Below are 21,155 nucleotides of genomic sequence, written 5' to 3' on the forward strand. Positions count from 1 at the left end.
CATGCACTTGCCTTTTTCATTATGAGGTTGTGTCAGCGGTGTTAGCTTTAGTCTGAGGGCAGTAATACAATGAATGACTGGACTGACAGCTATCACTAACAGCTTGTAATCTCCCTACCCCAACTGTTAAATGATAGAGGAACTCCCCCAGAAAATTTCTTTCTTTACAAATCAGCTGGGTTGATTAATGCTTTTTCGCATCCTTCACTGCTGACTGAAACAAAAATCTGTAAAAAATAAATTACAGTAGGTACAGGAAACACGTGACACGCGAAACAAACAGAGAAGGTATCATTTTCAGATGTATGACGAATTAATATAACATATGAAAATCATAAAAATTGTTAGATAAAGCTTATTTAAAGCTATAATTTCTGTATGTGTGATGATATGACATGCAACATTTCCTTTACACTGGGCCATCAGTTAACAAGGAAACAGAGCACACACACACACACACATAAACACGCTACGATCATCGTAGTAAGATACTTATTGATTTCATGTTTTTATTAAATGCTTTTATTTTGAAGGCCAGCTAACGAACCCACTTGGTTATATAATCATCCACCATTATGTTTAGTGGTGAAATCGAAGCTAAAACAGTAAAGTGACACGAATGAGCGGAGCTATGGAGACATTATACAGCGCTCTCGGCTTCGAGTGGGTTGACGGCAGGAGCATTTTATTTTTTCTCTGTCTTTTTCTTCTGCTGGCTCATGTTCTGAAGAACCGAGTGCCGAAAGACTTTCCTCCCGGACCGTGGGCTCTCCCTTTTATTGGTGATCTTCATCGCCTGCAACCTAACAGATTCCATCTGCAGTTCGAAGAGGTGTGATACAAAGTAACGATTATTATTATCGTTGTTGTTAAGAAGAAGAAGAAGAATATATTCATATAGAAAATGTATTTTTCAGTCAGTTGTTCCACTTTGCTAGAAAGTTGTTTAACCTTTTCTTCTAATTTCAGCACGGTGTTTGACATGCTTGTAGCCGATTCTGATAAATCTTTCAGCTGGGCATTGTGGTTTTCCATCACGGTTCTCAAAGCTGAAATGGCCTCATCATTTTCAGCCCTCAGCACTGCAATTTCCCCTCGCAGAGTATCACAAATGTCCGTCTTCATTTGAGTTATCTTGGCGTCCACAGAAGCAATCGCAGACAACACTTGTTTATTGCCTTGTGTATACTCCTCATTTGCAGAGCTAGCGGGCGTGCTAGCTTTAGCGCCGTCTTTTTCAGCCGAGGTCGGTCGCTTCAACAGGGGCGGATCTAGAGAAATTTTCTTAGGGTGGCAAAGAAATCAAATGGGGTGGCAAAATCAAGGCTTCTTTTTCAAACACATATGCAGGTGGTTACATATGGTTAAAATGATTCAAATGCAGTAAGTATACACGTTTTTCATATAAATATAGTCTATAACTTAATTATTGTCCGTAGCCCACATAATTAAACACTTTAGTTATATAAAACATGTGAGTTTTGATGTTATGTACTGTATAGCCTGTATAATAAATAAATATGTAGCCCAATAAGTATAAAATCCAGAAAGGTACACAACATGGGGCGGTTCATTTACAAACACACGTCTAACTTAAGTTTCACACTGTTTTTTGTTAGAAAACAATCACATTGTTAGATGCTTAAGTTACACAAAATGTCAGAAATCTGCACTGTCATGAACAAAAATTTAAACCTAATTTTTCATGATTTGTTGGATTAACCCACTGAGGTCTGAAATACAACCGGACATTTTTGATTCCTTTTGAGTTTACGTTTGTATTTCACCCTCAAATTGTTTCATTTTATTTTTTCCCCCTTGCCTTGTTTGGTATCATTCTTTTCAGCTCAACTGAATTTAGTTGTTTTTTTCACTGACATACTGCATTAGTACTACTATTACTATTAATAGTACTATTACTGATCTGAAATCACACAAAGAACTTTAAACCCTAGTAGTATTTTTTACTGTAAAAAAAAAAAAACACATACATGTTGAGTAAATTTTTATAACTTGAAATGCAAATATAAATTGTACATTTTGTAAACATATACAACTGTTTATCTAAAAATGCAGCCAATACACCTGCCGTTTCTTTCATTTTGTACAACCATTTAAAAATATTACTAAAACTAAAATGAGAGAACAATCAGGTGTTGCAATAAAATGCCCCACAAATGATGTGTGCCAGTAAAAAAAAAAGTTTGTCCACCAAAAGACAGAAGAGCACAGGGATAAACCTGCAGGCCTGACAACAGGAGGTGTATCACTCCGCTGGTTTTCTACTTAGTGACAGTGTTTACGTTGCAAATGTGCCTTAGTGACATTCATTAGTGCTCTCACTGACACACAAAACAACGACTACACAACAGAACAGCTACACAAGACAACACAACACACTAAGTATACACTCCACACTAAACGTCACAAGTCTCCCACATCTAAAAACTCTCTCTCTCACTCTCTCTCTCTCTCCCTCTGTCTCACTCGCTCGCTCTGTCTCGCTGCCGTTACCGTCACTCCCAAAACTTTTCCCTCTTCCTAAACATCAAAATCCCACGTGTTGACTTTTTTAAAAATTGGTCGACATGGTGCATTTTTCCACCGATAGGAAAGAGGTGGCTTTTTTTCCTTTCTTTACTGTTTTCGCGCTTTCCTTAGAAAACGCTTAAAACACACACACACAAAAACGTGACGACAGTATTTAGAAAAAAGCGTGGCTTTTATATATTATCATAACTCTGGATTTACTGGCCTGTAATTAAAATTTAAAAACTTTGAAGTCCGAAATTTCAATGTGGGCTGAAATAGAGACTCAGCGTGGCTGCAGCTTTTTTGCTATGTCAGCTTACATCAGTCATGTGATTTGGAGGTGCAGCGTGTCCGTGGACCACAGAGGGTTAATAACACTCACCTTCCTTCCATTTCCAGAGTGTAACATCCAACCACCTGTGTAAAATCCGAAATTCCCATGGTGTTGTTCAAAATGTGCTCTGGCACAATCGTAAGCATCGCTTGCTACTGAAAACAAGAAAAAAGCCGGTCCTGCTATGGGCTGAACCATTTGTTAATGGTGCAGGGGGGGACACTATCCAATATCTTCAGTTATAGCATTTATATTCACTGTTGACTGTAACTACGCTCAAACTTTTAATGCTATCTTATTTTAATAAACAACACTGTCATATGCAAAACTGGGGTGGCACTTGGGGTGGCAAGGGATGATTTTAGGGTGGCACTTGCCACCCCATGCCACCCTTCTAGATCCGCCCCTGCGCTTCAATCGCCACTTGCTTCGGGTTTGTCTTTTTTGGTGGCATTTCTGAAAAGAGTGCGCTCTTGACAACCACTGTATTGCTTTTTAAGAAAAAGATGTGTTACTTCGATGATTATCGCAATTTCCACAAGTCAGGTGCAGGAGCAACTGACACACCTGTCTTCACCCTGTCATAGCCTACCCGCTTACTGGTAATCATTTAGACTTAGATTGGGTTACATAGGGCAGATCTTTTTTTTATTACACTTTACAACACTCGGTAACATAACTAACAGCCTACAAGCTTAGTGTGAGCTGTATTTCAAGTCGCTGCTATTGTCCTTTCAGCATCTACTTTTTGCTGCCGAGTGTCCCGTAAAGAGACATTAAATATTTGTAAGCAAGCATTTCTGTTTTACTTTATTAGCTGCTTTCAGTTCTTGTTTTTGTTTTTATTTGCTTGTTTTGTGGTTGTTGTATTTTTTAGGACATAATTTTCCTGGTATCACATATCTCACTTATCACAGTTGCTACAGTCTCAGTTTTCTTTTAGTTATTTCCTGTTTTACTTTGAAGGTTGGTATTCTCACGTGTCTTGGTTTAGTCTTACTTCCTGTTTGGCTCTTTGTCTTGTTGTCACGTGTTGTTGATTTGCCTTTATTGCACTCTTCAAAAAAGTCTCTCTTTGTATTATTAAATGAAACAGTTCAGTGAAGCGAATAAAGATGGAAAAGTCAACTGTATCAGAAAAGTTATTTCTTTTTAAATGATCCTAAAATATGCAAGTGTTGAATAACAAGCTAAATCTACTGTCGATTCAGTTTTCAGAGAAATATGGAAACATTTTCAGCCTTCAACTCTTTGGTCAAAGAGTTGTGATCATTAATGGCTACAAGTCTGTAAAGGAAGCCCTGGTCCAACGAGGGGAAGACTTTGCAGATCGTCCCATAATACCATTGATTGACGATGTATTTGGACATAAAGGTGATTTAATTTCTTTTAATTACACACTTAATATTGGAGTATCAGATGGGCACCAAGTTAGATTTATTAGCGTGACGATGGTGATCAACATGCCTAGTTTCTCTTCCAGTTGAAATATTTTTGTTTGTATATGTTTTTTTAAAAGGTATTGTAGCTTCCAGTGGTTATCCATGGAAGCAGCGGAGGACGTTTACTCTTCAGACACTCAGAAACTTTGGTCTGGGCAAGACGACGTTGGCAGAATTCATCCAGCAGGAGTGCCAGTATCTCACAGAGGCTTTTGCAGACCAGCAAGGCATTAAAAAATCACACTGTTTGATGATAATTTTTGCATTTTAAATGTTGGATAATTGCTTATGACATGATCTAATTTTCTGCTAAACATATAAAATAGAAAATTGCTCATTTTTTCTTATATTTTTATAATTTATAAATTTCTTATTGTTATAATTTTTGGTAAATATCAAGCAAGTTTGTCTTCTCTTTGGACATGGAGTCCGTTTTCTGTCTCATCCACACTTTATTTTTATTTACAGGAAAGCCTTTTAATGCACAGCCATTGCTAAACAACGCTGTGTCAAACATCATCTGCTGTTTGGTGTTTTCAAATCGATTTGAGTACAGTGATGAGCAGCATCAGTCTATTCTTCAGGACCTCAATGAGCTTTTGTACTTGGAGGTAACCATGTGGGCACAGGTGAGCCTTCTTTAAACCAGGATTCAGTAATCTAATTAAAAGGATTTATGCAAATGCATGTGTTATATTTATTTGAATCACATTATTATAAAAGGCTCTCCTTGAATTGTTCCCTTCCTGAATTGTTCTGTGTCCCAGTGATTTGTATATTTGTCAATCATACATAGAGACAACTGATTTAAAGCATCTAAATCATACTTGAGTCCGGCTTTTTTGTTTTTGTTTTTTAATCAAGTTTGACTATTAGTATGATGTTCTTTTAGGAAATACTGTGTTAGCTTTATGCCATATGTTGTCTCATCAATATATATTTTTCTAAAAGTCTTCAAGATCATCAAGATGTTGGCAAATGTGAAACAAGCCTTTTGTGTTCTTTTTGGGCAGCAGTGGTTTTGACAGTGAAATTCCCCCATGCAGTTATTTAGGTGTTCTTCTGGGTTCTTTTGTGACCTCCTGGATGAGTCAATGGTGCACTCTTTATGTCATTTGTGTAGGCTGACCACTCCTGTGAAGGTTCACTACTGTTCCAAGTTTTCTCCATTTGTGGATAAAGGCTCTGATCATTTTTGGTGGAGTCCCAGCGACTTAGAAATATCTTTATAAGCCATTCTCAGGTGCTTTAAGATCTTTTTGTCACGGGTTGCTTAGAGGATCCACTCGCAGGACTCCTGGGTAGCGTTCAAACAGAGATTGTTTATTACAGATCTTCACCAAGTGTATGTACAGACAGTGCGGGGTTAGTGCTATATACAAGACGTGAGGGGCAGGGGTCCAGGGAAAACGGGGAAATCACACACACGCTCAAAACAGCCTCTCTCCTCTCCGCTAGCGACCTGTCACTCCTTCCACACTCCACATGGGGAAACATGGGAACGGGTCCGGGGAATCTAGGAACAAAGGAACACGTTAAGTCTCTGCGACAGAGGCACGGGAAACTTGAGCTGGGTGTGTACAATCCGGGAAGGCGTGGACCGAGGGCGTGAACCCGCCATGAGTTCCGCCCCGGCAAAACAGGGGAGAGAAGGGGAGAGAGAGAGGAAAAAGAGGAGAGAAGGGGGCTAGGAGTGGAGAGATGCTGATCAGCGCCTTGCCGATCCCGCAGGTCGTGACACTTTTAGCCTGCTTTACTTTGTCAGACAGGTTCTATTTAAGTGATTTAAAAGGTCTTTACAAAAAAATGTGATTAATCATAGTCAATTCAAAGAGAGTTCTTTACTTTTTCACATAGGGACATACAGTAATGTGGATCTCTCTTTGAAAGCTAATTAATTTAGTACATTTTTATTAACTAAATAGAAATGTCATAGATATATCCACGCTGTCTGACAAGTTAGTGACTGTCCTCCTGCGCTGTAGATGTACAACGCAATGCCCTGGCTGATGAAGTGGGTGCCCGGACCTCATCAGAAAACATTTACTCTGATCAAGAATATAAATAATTTCATAGAAAACAGGATCAGTGAACACAAAGAAGACTTTAACCCATCATCTCCGAGAGACTACATCGACTCCTTTCTCATAGAAATGGAAAAGGTGAGTGTTGTCCTGCATCTCTGCTGTGTTTGTTCTTTTTACATTTTTAATGAAATGTCATTAGATTTTTTTTTCATCTTTGCCTCTAACAGAATGAGTGCAATGATTCAAGTTTTGATCTCGGTAGTTTGTATTCTTGCACTCTGGACCTGTTTGGTGCTGGAACTGAATCTACTACCACTACTTTATACTGGGGCCTTCTATATATGATCCACTATCCTGTCATACAAGGTTTGTGTCTGAGTAATAGTCACTATGACTACATATTCTGTAAGTATCTCAACTTTATAATTACAATGGTCTGTTATAGGTCAGCCATTTATATAAAAATTGATTGTTTCTGATGTGCCACTGTAATGTGTATTTCTGTTTAATTATGTCTCTGGATTGGGTTTTCTCTCAAGTCTATTTTATATATTTACTTAGATTTGAATTGTTTTCTCAACTTTAAAAATCTTGACGTAGACTCACATTATTAACTGTGTACAGAAAAGGTCCAGGCTGAGATCGATGCTGTGATTGGTTCATCCAGACAGCCCTCTATGAGTGACAGAGAAAACATGCCTTATACCGATGCGGTTATTCATGAGATCCAGAGAATGGGCAACATCCTCCCACTGGGTTTCACACACATGACAAATAAGGACACAATATTGGATAAGTACACAATCCCAAAGGTACACAATCCACATGCTAAGAATTATTTCACCAAAGCCTTTTGCTTATCACTTTTCAAATCAGATTTCTGGTCATATAGCTACTGCATAACTTATTAAATTCAACAACGTTTTTTTTCAGTCACTTTAAAGCATAGATAAACTCAGAAAGACTGTTTTTGTGCAATATTTATGATGAAAATATCTTAATTACTTGCAGTGGGATAATGGTTAAACATAAAAAACAACGACTGCATTTTGGTGCATCTGCTGTTAATTAACAAGTGTTTTACAATTCATAATACGATACAACCCATTTAGTAGCTCTTTTGGAATATCAAAATAATAATTGCTCAACACATGTAATGGTAATTCGTTTCTCTACCAGCTGATTTTCCATCTAACCTGTTAAATTATTTTGTTCTTAAATGTTGAGATAATTTTTCAACAAACACAAATTAACTTACCTGTTTCTTCAGGGCACCACGATCCTGCCTTTATTGCACTCTGTACTCAATGATGAGTCAATGTGGGAAACTCCACATTCCTTCAACCCTCAACACTTTTTGGATCAGGATGGTAACTTTAGGAAGAGAGAAGCCTTTTTGCCTTTTTCTGCAGGTATGTCAGGAGGGTAGTTTATCTCAGTGAACCTATTCTGTTAATGAATATGTAGGCAAACAACAAGAGAAGTGTTTGAGCAAGCTATGGTAAAAGAAGTGTTACATGTTTCTGCTTGCGGTTAACTGTTTGTGAGCACCGACTTATATCTACAAACAATTTCTTACATCACTGAGTTTGCAGGGGATCGGTGTCTCTTTTGTGCGTTTCAGAGCTGTAGTAATAATCTGAGAGATGAAAGCATAGTGACTAAAACTCTTATTGTGTATTATCAGGCAAGCGTGTGTGTCTCGGGGAGCAGCTTGCCCGAATGGAATTATTCCTGTTCTTTACCTCCCTCCTTCAGAGGTTTTCATTCTCGGCACCTGCTGGAGAGCAGCCCAGTTTGGAGTTCAGACTGGGAACCACTCGTTGTCCCAAACCTTACTGCCTCTGTGCCGCAGCACGTTAAATCATCAAGTATAAGCTAAACACATCTATTTCTTACAGTGTACATTTGTCATTCATTATATTTTATAATGTCAAGCAGTTTCTTTTTCATCATTATCTATTTGTATTATGTTATGAGCCATAATGCTGTTTAATAAAACCTTTAGAAATTACATACATATATACTGCAATTACATATATACTGTATACAAACTGTATAAAATTCAGACATTATACTACACACTTTTTAATGATTCATTGTTGAGTGATAATCTATGTGCCCTCACTGTGAAGCTTGGTTTTAAATGTGCTGAAGAAATAAACATGGCCTGACTTGAAAATGTGTGCATGAGTAATATATATTCATCTTTCACTAAATCCAGTTTTGATTGACCTAATCCTTCCTATTCAGTCTGTTTTCTATTAAAGTTCACACTGCTATCAGTTTGAGGTGTCCTTGACATTTCTCAATGTTTGTATTGTCCAATACAGTTTTGTATTCCTCAGCCATTACCTGGCAACAACACAGTTACAACACTATAAAATGCCCATGTGAATCTGATGTAGTAGTTCCACTCTTTGAGGATCAAGTTGCAGCATGATAATAGAGAATATCTGACTTCATAGTATGACTCGATTCATGCAGCTCAGCGTCATTTAGGGTTCATCGTTTTTTTGTGGTCTCTAACCTTTTCCAGTATCGACTATATGATGTGTGTCATCTGACAGTTTCCATTATCTAAAGGTCTCTGCATTGCTGAAGGGTGCCTTGAGAGTGTGTCAGCAAATTCAAGCAGTTTTCAAAGACATACTTTGCCTGTGCATTGAAATTTGCTATTCTCATTAACAAAAAGCCATTGCAACAGTATCCTTTCAAGTGTGGAAACAATGGCTTGTGGTCTATTTGGGTAATGAAAATGTACAGGCTGAAGTTATTTTGGGACCTTTCTATATGCCTAAACCACAGCCAAGCACTCCTTTTTGATCTGTGCATGTCTTATTTTGGTACCTTTTAAGGTGGCAGCCTCCCTAGTTTGTCCATCGTGGGTCTATAGGAGAATCCCTTCCCGGCTTATTGCACGGAAGACTTAATTATTATCACAAAGGCTAGTATGCAAGCATCAGTTAAGAAAAGGGACCTTTTAAATCCTAGACCTTTGCCAGACATGCATCATTGCCTGTTTGTGTGATTTCTGCTAAGTTATGCAACTAGTGACCCAGATCATGTACCACACCCTGAACAGCTGTGTGGTCTGTGGTAGCTAAATGTTTCTCATGCCGCTATCTTTTGTGGCATCAGACCTGACACAGAAAAAGATGCGCATTCACATTCATACCAGTATTGTACTTTCACATCACGAGCATCCACGTGTCTGCTTGGGTCTGAGCATTGTAAATTTTGTCGTCAGAGGTTTAACGCAAGCCGTCAGTGTACTTTCATGGGTGTTGTGACCACAAAGTTGTCCACACAAAAACTGCACTACATAGGTTAACAGAAGTCACTCAGAAATTCATGGTGTAAAAATCTGAAAGAATGCAAAGTCTTGTGAATTTGTATGCTGAGCTGATGATCTGCTTGTCTGAACCAACAGTGTTTGTCCCCTATCGCCTGGAATGTATCAAATCATTCAGCGTGCTGTCGGGAAATTCAGCAGTAGTAAGAGTGAATTTATGCCACTCATAGATGATTTGGGGCTACATTTCTGACCTTTCTGCTGTTCACGTTCCTTGTTCTTAAAACTCCCTGGAAACCCAAACTCTTGATGACTCTTTCTTAGCTTATCCATTTTTCCACCGGTGTCATTTAAAAAAGAAAAAAAGAAAAATTGGATTAATAATTTGCATTTTCATCAGTCATATTTTTATCACTACCTCCAAATCGGATATTTTGTGATGGGGCTCCATTCCCGAATTCATGCTTTTTTTTATGTCATGCTTTTTATGACCTATTCTCAATGCCACCAACTCCCAAACATTTAGCTTCCCAGTTTTCACTATCCCAGTTAGCAGAACCATGTTAGTGAAGCCTTCACCAATTAACTGATGTGTGATTTCAGATGAACTTTCAGAAGAGAGCCTGTCTAGTATTCAAAGGTTTTTTGTCAATTCCAGGTTGATTGAATCAAGTCTTGCATAAGCTCCATTAGTCCAAGACTTAACAAAACATTTGGCACTGTCTCCCCCATGTGTGACAAATGTGGTATTGCAAAAGTGTCAGTGTTACACATGTTGTGGTCCAGTCCAGATATATTTGGCTTATCCAAATAGTATGGTGTGTTCATTAACCTGGACTGTAATCTGGCCATATGTGGCTACTATGATGGGGCAAGAGCACTCCCATTTAATCAAAGACAACCTCCAAGGGAAGGTATCATCCAAGCAAGAAATATTAATTTTACTGACTTCATTATTTATCTCCCTGGTTGGGTTTTTGTATTTTAAAAAGAAAGGATAATGGGCATAGACATCCAGACACTGTATGACAAACCACAGTTCTGCTAATTTGAGTCACAGAACTAGATGTTTCACTGAACTTAGAGGAGAAAAACAAACTAAAACCTTGATTCTAACACCTAGGAGTGTAGTCAGGGCTCTTCTTTTTTTTTTTTTTTTTTTGGACTTTGGGCAGGGTTGTGTACTCTGGGGCATTGGGTAATATAATATTATTCTGCCCCTGTAGCTGATTGCACTTTGTTTCCAGTGGGTCAAAGTGAAAACACTGGGTTACTTCTGCATAACAGAGTAAAGCTATGGAGACAATATACAGTGTGCTTGGACTGGAGTGGATTGACGGCAGGAGCATTTTACTATTTCTGTGTGTTTTCCTGCTGCTGACTGATTTTTTGAAGAACAGAGTGCCAAAAAACTTTCCTCCTGGACCATGGGCTCTTGCTTTCATTGGTGATCTTTGGCGTATTCAACCTGCCAGGCTTCACTTGCAATTCGTAGAGGTATAGAAATATCTTTATTGCTGTGTAGTCGAAAATAAAGGGTCAGAGGCTTAAACAACAGTCAGAGATATCGCACTGCACTTTTTGATATTGATTTAAGTAAATCAGTAAATGTGAGTTTTTAAAAAAAAAGTCCTATACATGTCAGGTAAATAGTAAATTATTAACTTAAATGCAAGATAACCAAACTGAACTCTATTCCAGATTCCCCTTTGTTCTCTTTACTGGAGGTCGGGGTTTGGGGGGACAATATTGATACATGCTATTAATTTTATATTGTTGATTAAGTAATTTGTCCTCCAGATTTTAAAAAAGGGTAACTGAAAAATCCAACCAGCATTAGAAATTATACTTTTAAATAGACTTCAGCAGCTGATAAGAAAGAGTTAAACTTGGGGGTTAAAAATGAAATGGGCCATCACATGGCAGTGACTTCTTAAAAAATATGTCCACTCAGTGGTGAACCACAATGTCAATGCCTGTGTTCAGTTTGCAGGGAAGTATGGAAACGTTTTCAGCCTGCGACTGTTTGGTGGAAGAATTGTGGTCGTGAATGGCTACAAGTCTGTGAAAGAGGCCTTGGTACAAAAAGGAGAAGACTTAATTGATCGTCCTGTAATACCCATATTTGAACTAACAGAAAACAAAGGTGGAGTTGGTTGTGTTTTCATATTTGAAGTTGAGCAACATCAGACTCCATTTACACCATTTTGGAGTTAATGTTTTTGTATGTTCTTAAAAGGTCTTGTGATGTCAAATGGTTATCTGTGGAAGCAACAGAGGAGATTTGCTCTTCACACTCTCAGAAACTTTGGTCTGGGCAAGAAGACCCTGGACTTATCCATCCAGCAGGAGTGCCAGTATCTCATAGAGGCTTTTGCAGATAAGCAAGGCACAAAAAATTAACTCACACTACCTCCAACTTTGAAGACACAAGCATGCACCAACAGCTACATACATTGTGTACTTAGGTATCATGAAACCTGTTACATGTGATTCATGTAACATGTAACTTGTCCAGTGACTCATCATATTTGATGTTTTGTTTGTGATGTTTTGGGTCCCAATTTTCTTTATTATTATGGCATGTTGCAAGGGTTCCTCAGTCTTTTGTCTGTATTTTACAGGAAAGCCCTTTAATACCCAGTCACTGATAAACAACGCTGTGTCCAACATCATCTGCTGTTTGGTGTTTGGGAATCGATTCGACTACACTGACAAGGAGTTTCAGTCTATTCTCCAGAAATTCAACAAGATTATGCATTTACAGGGAACTTTGTCAGTACAGGTGAGAATACGTCCAATAATTTTATTCATAACTGGATTTTCTTCTGTAACTAAAATGTGTTTAATTTGAAACATTGTTGAAGAAATTTTATTGAAAATGAATACAGCAATGTTAGACTACTAAAACTAAAAGGCGCGTATTCAAACTATGAGTCATGTAAATGTACACAAATATTATTGTTTAAAATCTATTTTATGAATCAAAGGTAAAAGTACTGATCAGGCACTAAAATTGTCTGTGTTGCTGATATTGTTAAACTTAACCAGTTGTATTTTTGCTGCAATTGTAGGATCCATAGTGTAAAAGTTTACACAGTCACCAAACAAGCAAAAGATTATTTTATGTTAATAAAGACATCTGACTTAAAAATCTGCTAAATCAGTCAACAAGCAGCCAACAGTAGCTTTATTTCCAATGCAAAAATTTCAGTATGACTTGGAACTGTTGGTTCTAGTTAAGGGGAAGTTCTAACTGCTTTATGTTTAGTTGGATTAGGCAATTAAATTCAGCTTTATTTACAACACTAAATCAACAGTCGGCTCCAGGTGCTTTATGTTGTGAGGTAAAGACCCCTACAATAATACAGAGAAAACCCCAACAGTCAGATGATCCCCTATGAGCAAGAACTTGGTGACAGTGGGAAGGAAAAACTCCCTTTTTAAAGAAAGAAATCTCAGAAAGAACCAGGCCCAGGGAGGGGCCACCATCTACATTGGCTTACTCTAACCCTACTCACCCACCCCTGTTGCTTGTCACGTGTTTTCATGGTCTTACGGTGTGAAGATTCATGTGCTTCTGTGCTGAGGAGTTTTTGTTTTCTGTTCTCATACTGATCCCCTATCAGGAGCTCAGTCTCAGTAGAGTTCTCCTTTTTCTCCTCCACTGCCCTTTTGTGTTGTGCATTTCATTGTTTTTCTTTACGCTACCTGTTCTGACCTGTCTCCCCAATGTGATGTTTGTTTAATGTATGTATGGTTGAAAGGGGTTCAATTTCAGTGCAGGCAACTGCAAGTGACAAATAAAGGCTTCATTAAAAATAAAGAAAAAATAAAAATCTCCTGTGACTGCTGGAGGTGACTGGAGGGAGGACTAGTGTGGGGAATCTGAAAGGAGGTCAAGAAATTTATATCTTCACTTCTTAAGAGAAAAGAAAAACAAACTCAGCTCTTGTTTACATGTCCTTGTGTTTTGGGGTCTAATATTTCATGACGTTTGAAGTATAGTAGGGGTTTCCAAATATCTGTAGTTCTTGAGTTATCTGGTGTAAAAGCCAGTAGTCAACAGGTGTACCTGAAACTGTCTTTGAACTCTGTAGATGTACAACACAATTCCCTGGCTGATGAAGTGGATTCCTGGATCTCACAAGGAAATATTATTTCTGGTTCAACAGTTAATTGAGTTTGTAAAGGTCAAGATCAATGAACACAAAGAAAATATTGACCCTTCATCACCAAGAGATTACATTGATGCCTTTCTCATAGAAATGGGAGAGGTGAGAGAAGTGCCCTTTCTCTGTTGTCTACATTTCTAATAAAATGTGTGATTTGTTACCATGTAACACATTTTTGCTCCTCTCTCAAACTTATAGAAAGAGAACAAAGAATCTGGTTTTGATTTAGAAAATCTGTGCTTTTGCACTCTGGATCTTTTTGGTGCTGGAACTGAAACTACTACCACTACTTTACGCTGGGGGCTGCTTTACATGATCTACTACCCTGACATACAAGGTGTGTTTATAAATCACATGAACCTTTGCTACATATTTTCTAATCAATTTGCCATCTCTTTATATTCTCAGGGGTCTCTAAGAGGTCATATGTATTGTGAGAGGATGGGTGTAGGATGTGTAATTTTCCCTGTAAGTCATCTATGCTGCACACAGACTCACATTGTTTCCTGTTTTCATTGTGCAGAGAGAGTCCAGGCTGAGATAGATGCTGTGGTTGGTTCATCCAGACAGCCCTCTATGAGTGACAGAGAAAAAATGCCCTATACTGATGCTGTCATTCATGAGATTCAGAGAATGGCCAACATCATCCCCCTCAATTTGGCTCACATGACAAGCAAAGACACCACACTGAATAACTATGCAGTCCCAAAGGTATACAGTCCATATGTTGTTTCCCAAGTGAGATTTTTGTCAGTTTTTGAAATGACCTATCCTTTTATCAGATAATTAAGAATGTTTTTAGTCAGTTTAAATGTAATGATAATAATCAAAACTGAAAACGTGCTGGGAATTTGGGTATTTCACTTAAAATACTAGAAATCCTCCTTTATACTCCAACTCTAGAGGCGTATAAATATATAAATACATTATCTCAGGAACTTCTTTAAGTTTCTTGAAGATGTTTCACCTCTCGTCTGAGAAGCTTCTTCAGTTCTAAGACTAAGAGAGTCCCACATTTAAGTCCTATTAGGACTGTCCCTTAAGAGGGTCACTGGCCCACTACTGATCATCTGCCTAATCACATGAGCCAAAGGTCTGAGGCACACTGGGCTGACGTGCTTGGAGAAGACTCACCTGAGTTTCTCTGATAAAGGGATGATAAGGGATGACAATGCTGACAATGCTGTTCTGTTTTCCTTCTGTTTCTCTCTAGTTGATGTCTGAACTTTTTTACTTTGCTGATTTGATAACCACATGCTTTAAGAGCTTTCGTTAGATCTGTGTGTGTTCCTTTCCTTTCTTTTCTTTCTTGAAGGGTACGTTTTCTGCCTGGTGTTGCAGGACCCTTCTAGAAACTTAGAGAAGTCTAGTCTCTTTTCTTTCCAAGCGCCTTACCACGACCTGGATGACTGACAACCTTCACAGACATAAATACATTATATTGCCAGAAGTATTCCCTTACTCATCCAGATAACTAAAGCAAGGTCTTCCAGGCACTTCCACGGCCACAGGTGTATAAAATCAAGCACCTAGGCATGCAGACTGCTTCTACAAACATTTGTGAAAGACTGCGAACTCTCAGGAGCTCTGTGAATTCCAGTGTGGTACCGCGATAGGATGCCACTTGTGTAAAACGTCCAGTCATGAAGTTTCCCCATTACTAAATCTTCAGCAACACAGCCACGATCACAGATTGGGGGTCAGCGGATGCTGAAATGCATAGAGCACAGAGGTCCCCAAATTTCTGCACAGTCAAACAATCAATCACTACAGACCTCCAAACTTCACGTGGCTTTCAGATTAGCTCAAGAGCAGTGGATAGAGAACTTGACAGAATAGATTTTTATGGCCAACCAGCTGCAGCTGCAATCCTGACATCACCAAGAGCGAAGGAGACCCAACAGACGCACGCTGCATAAAGCACGCTGCCACTCGAGTCCAAAGAAGTGGAGACGTGTTCTCTGAGTTTGTCCGGTGCCAGCATTGTGCCAAGTGTAAAGTCTGGTGGAGGGGGGGATTATAGTGTGGGGCTGTTTTTCAGGAGTTAAGCTCGGCCCCTTAGTTCCATTCAAAGGAACTCTTAATGCTTTAGCACACCAAGAATTTTTAGACAATTTCACGCTCCCAAAATTGTGAGAACAGTCTGAGGATGGATCCTTCATGTTCCAACATGGCTGTGCACCAGTGCACAAAGCAAAGCCCATAAAGACACAGATGAGCAAGTCTGGTGTGGAAGAACTTGACTGGCCTGGACACAGTCTGACCTATAGATAGAAAACCTCTGGGATGAATTAGAGCAGAGACGGCAGGCCAGGCCTTCTCGTCCAACATCAGTGTCTGACCTCAAAAATGTGCTTGTGGAAGAATGGTCAATAATTCCCATGAACAAACTTTTAAGCCCTCTGGAAAGTCTTCTGAGAAGTGTTGAAGCTGTTATAGCTGCAAAGGTTGGGCCAACATCATATTAAACTCTATGGAATAGGATGGGATGTCACTCTATTGTAGCACAGGATGACAAGTTCCAACATTTGAGGAGGGCTCAGAGTAGATTAATACTCCTCCCTGTCAAAAGGAGCCAGTTTAGGTGGTTTGGGCATCTGTAGAATCTGTAGTAGGATTCCTACTGAGTGATGTTTCTCAGGCATGCCCTATCAGGGGGAGGCCTCAGGGTAGACCCAGGACAGACTGTAGAGATTATGGATGGATGGATGGATGGATTATTGTGTAATATGACACAATAATCCATTTAACTTTAGTTATATGAAATTAGCTTCTTCCATCAGCTGATTTTCCACCAAATAGCAAATGAACACAATTAACAATTGCAATTTTTATAGTAATATAGTAAAAAAGACATTAAATAACTGTTTAAATAATCATTTATTTAATCCTGGTATTTTTTCAGGGTACCATAATCATAACTTTACTGCACTCGGTCCTGTGTGATGAATCGATGTGGGAAACTCCACACACCTTCAACCCCCAACATTTTCTGGACCAGGATGGTAAATTCAAGAAGAGAGAAGCCTTTATGCCTTTTGCTGCAGGTTAGTCAGTAGTTACACAACATATTCAATTCAATTCAATTCAATTTTCTTTATATAGCGCCAAATCACAACAACTGTTGCCTCAAGGCACTTTATATTGTAAGGTAGAGCGTGCAATAATACATACAGAGAAAAACCCAACAATCAAATGACCCCCTATGAGCAAGCACTTTGGGAAGGAAAAACTCCCTTTTAACAGGAAGAAACCTCCAGCAGAACCAGGCTCAGGGAGGGGCGGGGCCATCTGCTGCGGCCGGTTGGGGTGAGAGAAGGAAGACAGTGTGGAGACATGCTGTGGAAGAGAGACAGAGATTAATAACAAGTACAATTTAATGCAGAGAGGTCTATTAACACATAGTGAGTGAAAAAGGTGGCTGAAAAGGAAAATCTCAATGCATCAGGAGAATCCCCCAGCAGCCTATGCCTATTGCAGCATAACTAAGGGAGGATTCAGGGTCACCTGATCCAGCCCTAACTATATGTTTTAGCAAAAAGGAAAGTTTTAAGCCTAATCTTAAAAGTAGAGATAGTGTCTGTCTCCCGAATCCAAACTGGAAGCTGGTTCCACAGAAGAGGGGCCTGAAAACTGAAGGCTCTCCCTCCCATTCTTCTTTTAAATACTCTAGGAACAACAAGTAAGCCTGCAGTGCTAGAGCGAAGTACTCTAATGGGGTGATATGGTACTACAAGGTCATTAAGATAAGATGGAGCCTGATTATTTAAGACCTTGTATATGAGGAGCAGGATTTTGAATTCAATTCTGGATTTAACAGGAAGCCAATGAAGGGAAGGCAATACAGGAGAAATATGCTATCTCTTTCTAGTCCCTGTCAGTACTCTTGCTGCAGCATTTTGGATCAGCTGAAGGGTTTTCAGCGAGTTTTTAGGACATCCTAATAATAATGAATTACAGTAGTCCAGCCTGGAAGTAATAAATGCATGAACTAGTTTTTCAGCATCACTCTGAGACAGGATATTTCTAACTTTAGAGATGTTGCACAAATGGAAGAAAGCAGTCTTACATATTTGTTTAATATGTGCGTTGAAGGACATGTCTTGGTCAAAAATGACTCCAAGGTTCCTCACAGTGTTACTGGAGGCCAAGGTAATGCCATCCAGAGTAAGAATCTGCTTAGATACCATATTTCTAAGATTTTCAGGGCCAAGTAAAATAACCTCAGTTTTATCTGAATTACGAAGCAGAAAGTTAGCGGCCATCCAGGTCTTTATGTCTTTAAGACATTCCTGCAGTTTAACTAATTGGTGTGTGTTACCTGGCTTCATGGACAGATAGAGCTGCGTGTCATCTGCATAGCAGTGAAAATGTATGCTATGTCTTCTAATGATGCTGCCTAAGGGAAGCATGTATAATGTAAACAGAACTGGTCCTAGCACTGAACCCTCTGGAACTCCATAATTAACCTCAGCGTGTGAAGAAGACTCTCCATTTACATGAACAAATTAGAGTCTATTAGATAGATATGATACAAACCACTGCAGTGCAGTACCTGTAATACCTACAGCATGCTCTAATCGCGCTAATAGAATTTTATGGTCAACAGTATCGAACGCTGCACTGAGGTCTAGCAGGACAAGCACAGAGATGAGTCCACTGTCAGAGGCCATAAGAAGATCATTTGTAACCTTCACTAAAGCTGTTTCTGTGCTGTGATGAGCTCTGAAACCTGACTGAAACTCTTCAAATAAGCCATTCCTCTGCAGATGATCTGTTAGCTGTTTGACAACTACTCTTTCAAGGATTTTTGATATGAAAGGAAGGTTAGAGATTGGCCTATAATTAGCTAAGACAGCTGGGTCTAGAGATGGCTTTTTAAGTAAAGGTTTAACTACAGCCAGCTTGAAGGCCTGTGGTACATAGCCGATTATTAGAGATAGGTTGATCATATTTAAGAAGAAGAAGAAGAATCCTTTAATTGTCCCACAACGGGAAATTTGGGTGTAACAGCAGCAAGAAAGACTGGCTACAGTGCTGAAGAGAAACCTGGGGTTGTTCTTATTTTTTCAATCAGTGATGAATAGTAAGATGTTCTGGCTTTGCGGAGGGCTTTGTTATAAAGCAACAAACTATTTCTGCAGGCTAAATGATGATCCTCTAAATTTGTGACACGTCATTTCCTCTCCAGCTTACGAGTTATCTGCTTTAGGCTACATGTTTGAGAATTATACCACGGAGTCAAATACTTCTGGTTTAAGGCCTTAGTTTTCACAGGAGCTACAGTATCCAGAGTCGTACGTAGTGAGGAGGTAAAATTATTAACAAGATGATCGACCTTTGTTGGAGTAGCGTTCAGGTAGCTGCTCTGCTTTATGTTGGTACAGGGCATTGAAGATGATAACAGTGGGTGGATTATATTCTTAAACTTAGTTACAGCACTTTCAGAAAGACATCTACTGTGATGAAGTCTACGCCCCACTGCTGTGTAATCAATTATTGTAAATGTAAATGTTATTAGGAAATGATCAGACAGCAGAGGGTTTTCAGGAAACACTGTTAAATCTTCAGTTTCTATGACATATGTTAAAACAAGATCTAGAGTGTGATTAAAGTGGTGGGTGGGTTCTTTTACATTTTGAGAGAAGCCAATTGAGTCTAATAACAGATTAAATGCCATGTTGAGGCTGTCATTTTTAGCATCTACATGAATGTTAAAATCACCCACAATAATTATTTTATCTGAGCTGAGCACTAAATCAGTGTAAGGCCCAGGTGGACGATAGATGATAACAAGTAAGACTGGTTTCTGAGTTTTACAGCTGGGGTGGACAAGGCTAAGCATCAGGCTTTCAAATGAATTAAAAGTCTGTCTTGGTCTTTGGTTGATTAATAGGCTGGTGTGAAAAATTGCTGCCACACCGCCCCCTCGGCCTGTGCTTCGAGATTTCTGGTAGTTAGAATGACTCGGGGGTGTTGATTCATTTAAACTAACATAATCATCCTGCTGCAACCAGGTTTCTGTAAGTCGATTTGTTGATCAATTATTAAGTCATGTACTAACAGAGACTTGGAAGAGAGAGAGATAATGTTTAATAATCCACATTTCACTGTTTTACTCTTTGGTTCAGATGTGGATACTGTATTGTTCTTTCTTTTTGATTGAAGTTGTTTATTGCTGGTTTAGTTTGGTTTTTTTGTCTGTTTGACAGTTGGGATCCTGTAACACATTTACATGTTTTTTAGGGGTACGTGTTTTATAGGGTACTATAAAATGTTATAGCTTCACGGGACACCGGAAAGGGTTCAGATGTGAAGCAAAACATCAGTTTTCCTACAAAGACTCCAATCTTGATCCGTTCAAGACCTTTCTTGATTAATGTGCAAGTGCGTACGCAAATTTCATAGCATTAAACTTTAACCTGCCAAGTCCTTATTACAAAAAGTGTGCATTTTATGTGCTGGCATTCTCTAACAAGGCAACACTGTCATCAAAATCAAGAGTATTTCCAGTAATGTGTCCAAAGCACTTTTCCTGTTGTGTGCTACACATGAGATAGGGCAAGTTTAGCCAGTGTCATAAAATGTTTTTCCTAACATTTTACAAACTTCACGTGTAAAAATATTTTTTTTAAGATGGGTTTGTTTTTCCAGAATTACAAAAATAATCTGTGAATTAAGGTAAATGTCCTTGTGAATGAAACCTCACTCAACTTCTGGTGTATTCTTAGGTAAGCGTGTGTGTCTTGGGGAACAGCTGGCCAGGATGGAGTTATTCCTGTTCTTTACCTCCCTCCTCCAGAGATTTTCATTCACTGCACCTGCTGGAGAGCAGCCCAGTCTGGAGTTCAAGTTGGGAATAGCTCGGGCCCCCAAACCTTATCGCCTCTGTGCTGTACCACGATAAAGCAATAAATAGCACATAAAACGCCATGTTTCTTTGCATGTATCTTTATCCATCTAAAAATTGAGGGTATAGTTTTTTTCAGGCAGTGTGGCTTTATTAAAGCAATCTAAAATATTCAGCTGTGCAAAACTAAATAAAACAAACTCCTTAAAAGAAATCACTGGTATGCAATTTCCTGCAGTCGCTTCCTCTGCACATTGTCTTTGTAGTTAAAACGCGACGTGCTTGAATAAATTGCATGCTTCTCATTCAGACCGCTATTTGTTAAATTTCACACTGTGGTTTTATTCTGAGGTTTGGAAGGTGGAAAAAAACTCAATAATAAACAGTTCAACGTGTCGCTCTTTACTGTCACTCTCTGTCAATTAAAATCACTGTAGTTTAAAGGTCAACTTTGATGATTTTAAAAAAGTTCTGTGGAGCGTAAAGTTTATGTGAAAGGA

The 21,155-nt window shown here is 38.9% G+C and overlaps 2 protein-coding genes and 1 long non-coding RNA gene across 3 annotated transcripts; 2 read left to right on the forward strand and 1 right to left on the reverse strand.

Annotated features, from left to right (window-relative positions):
- Positions 1-587: 587 nt before the first annotated feature.
- On the forward strand, positions 588-8,517 carry LOC109194408 (cytochrome P450 2J2). Its single transcript, XM_019351300.2, has 9 exons — positions 588-832; positions 4,078-4,240; positions 4,386-4,535; positions 4,777-4,937; positions 6,294-6,470; positions 6,563-6,701; positions 6,960-7,147; positions 7,606-7,747; positions 8,023-8,517. The coding sequence occupies exons 1-9, from the start codon at positions 620-622 to the stop codon at positions 8,196-8,198; spliced, it is 1,509 nt and encodes a 502-aa protein (XP_019206845.1). The 5' UTR covers positions 588-619; the 3' UTR covers positions 8,199-8,517.
- LOC112843894 (uncharacterized) lies at positions 644-1,360 on the reverse strand. The gene is made up of 2 exons (XR_003216442.1): positions 952-1,360; positions 644-817 (listed from the first exon to the last, which is right to left on the reverse strand). It is a non-coding gene; the product is annotated as an uncharacterized LOC112843894 (long non-coding RNA).
- A 2,337-nt stretch (positions 8,518-10,854) lies between the features above and the next one.
- Positions 10,855-21,083, forward strand: LOC100699361 (cytochrome P450 2J6). The gene is made up of 9 exons (XM_003439879.5): positions 10,855-11,127; positions 11,617-11,776; positions 11,870-12,019; positions 12,255-12,415; positions 13,731-13,907; positions 14,004-14,142; positions 14,329-14,516; positions 16,711-16,852; positions 20,537-21,083. Exons 1-9 carry the CDS (start codon positions 10,927-10,929, stop codon positions 20,710-20,712), a joined length of 1,494 nt encoding a protein of 497 aa, XP_003439927.1. The 5' UTR covers positions 10,855-10,926; the 3' UTR covers positions 20,713-21,083.
- The last annotated feature ends 72 nt before the right edge of the window (positions 21,084-21,155 follow it).

Source organism: Oreochromis niloticus, linkage group LG23 (genome assembly GCF_001858045.2).
Source record: "Oreochromis niloticus isolate F11D_XX linkage group LG23, O_niloticus_UMD_NMBU, whole genome shotgun sequence".
Taxonomy (NCBI): domain Eukaryota; kingdom Metazoa; phylum Chordata; class Actinopteri; order Cichliformes; family Cichlidae; genus Oreochromis; species Oreochromis niloticus.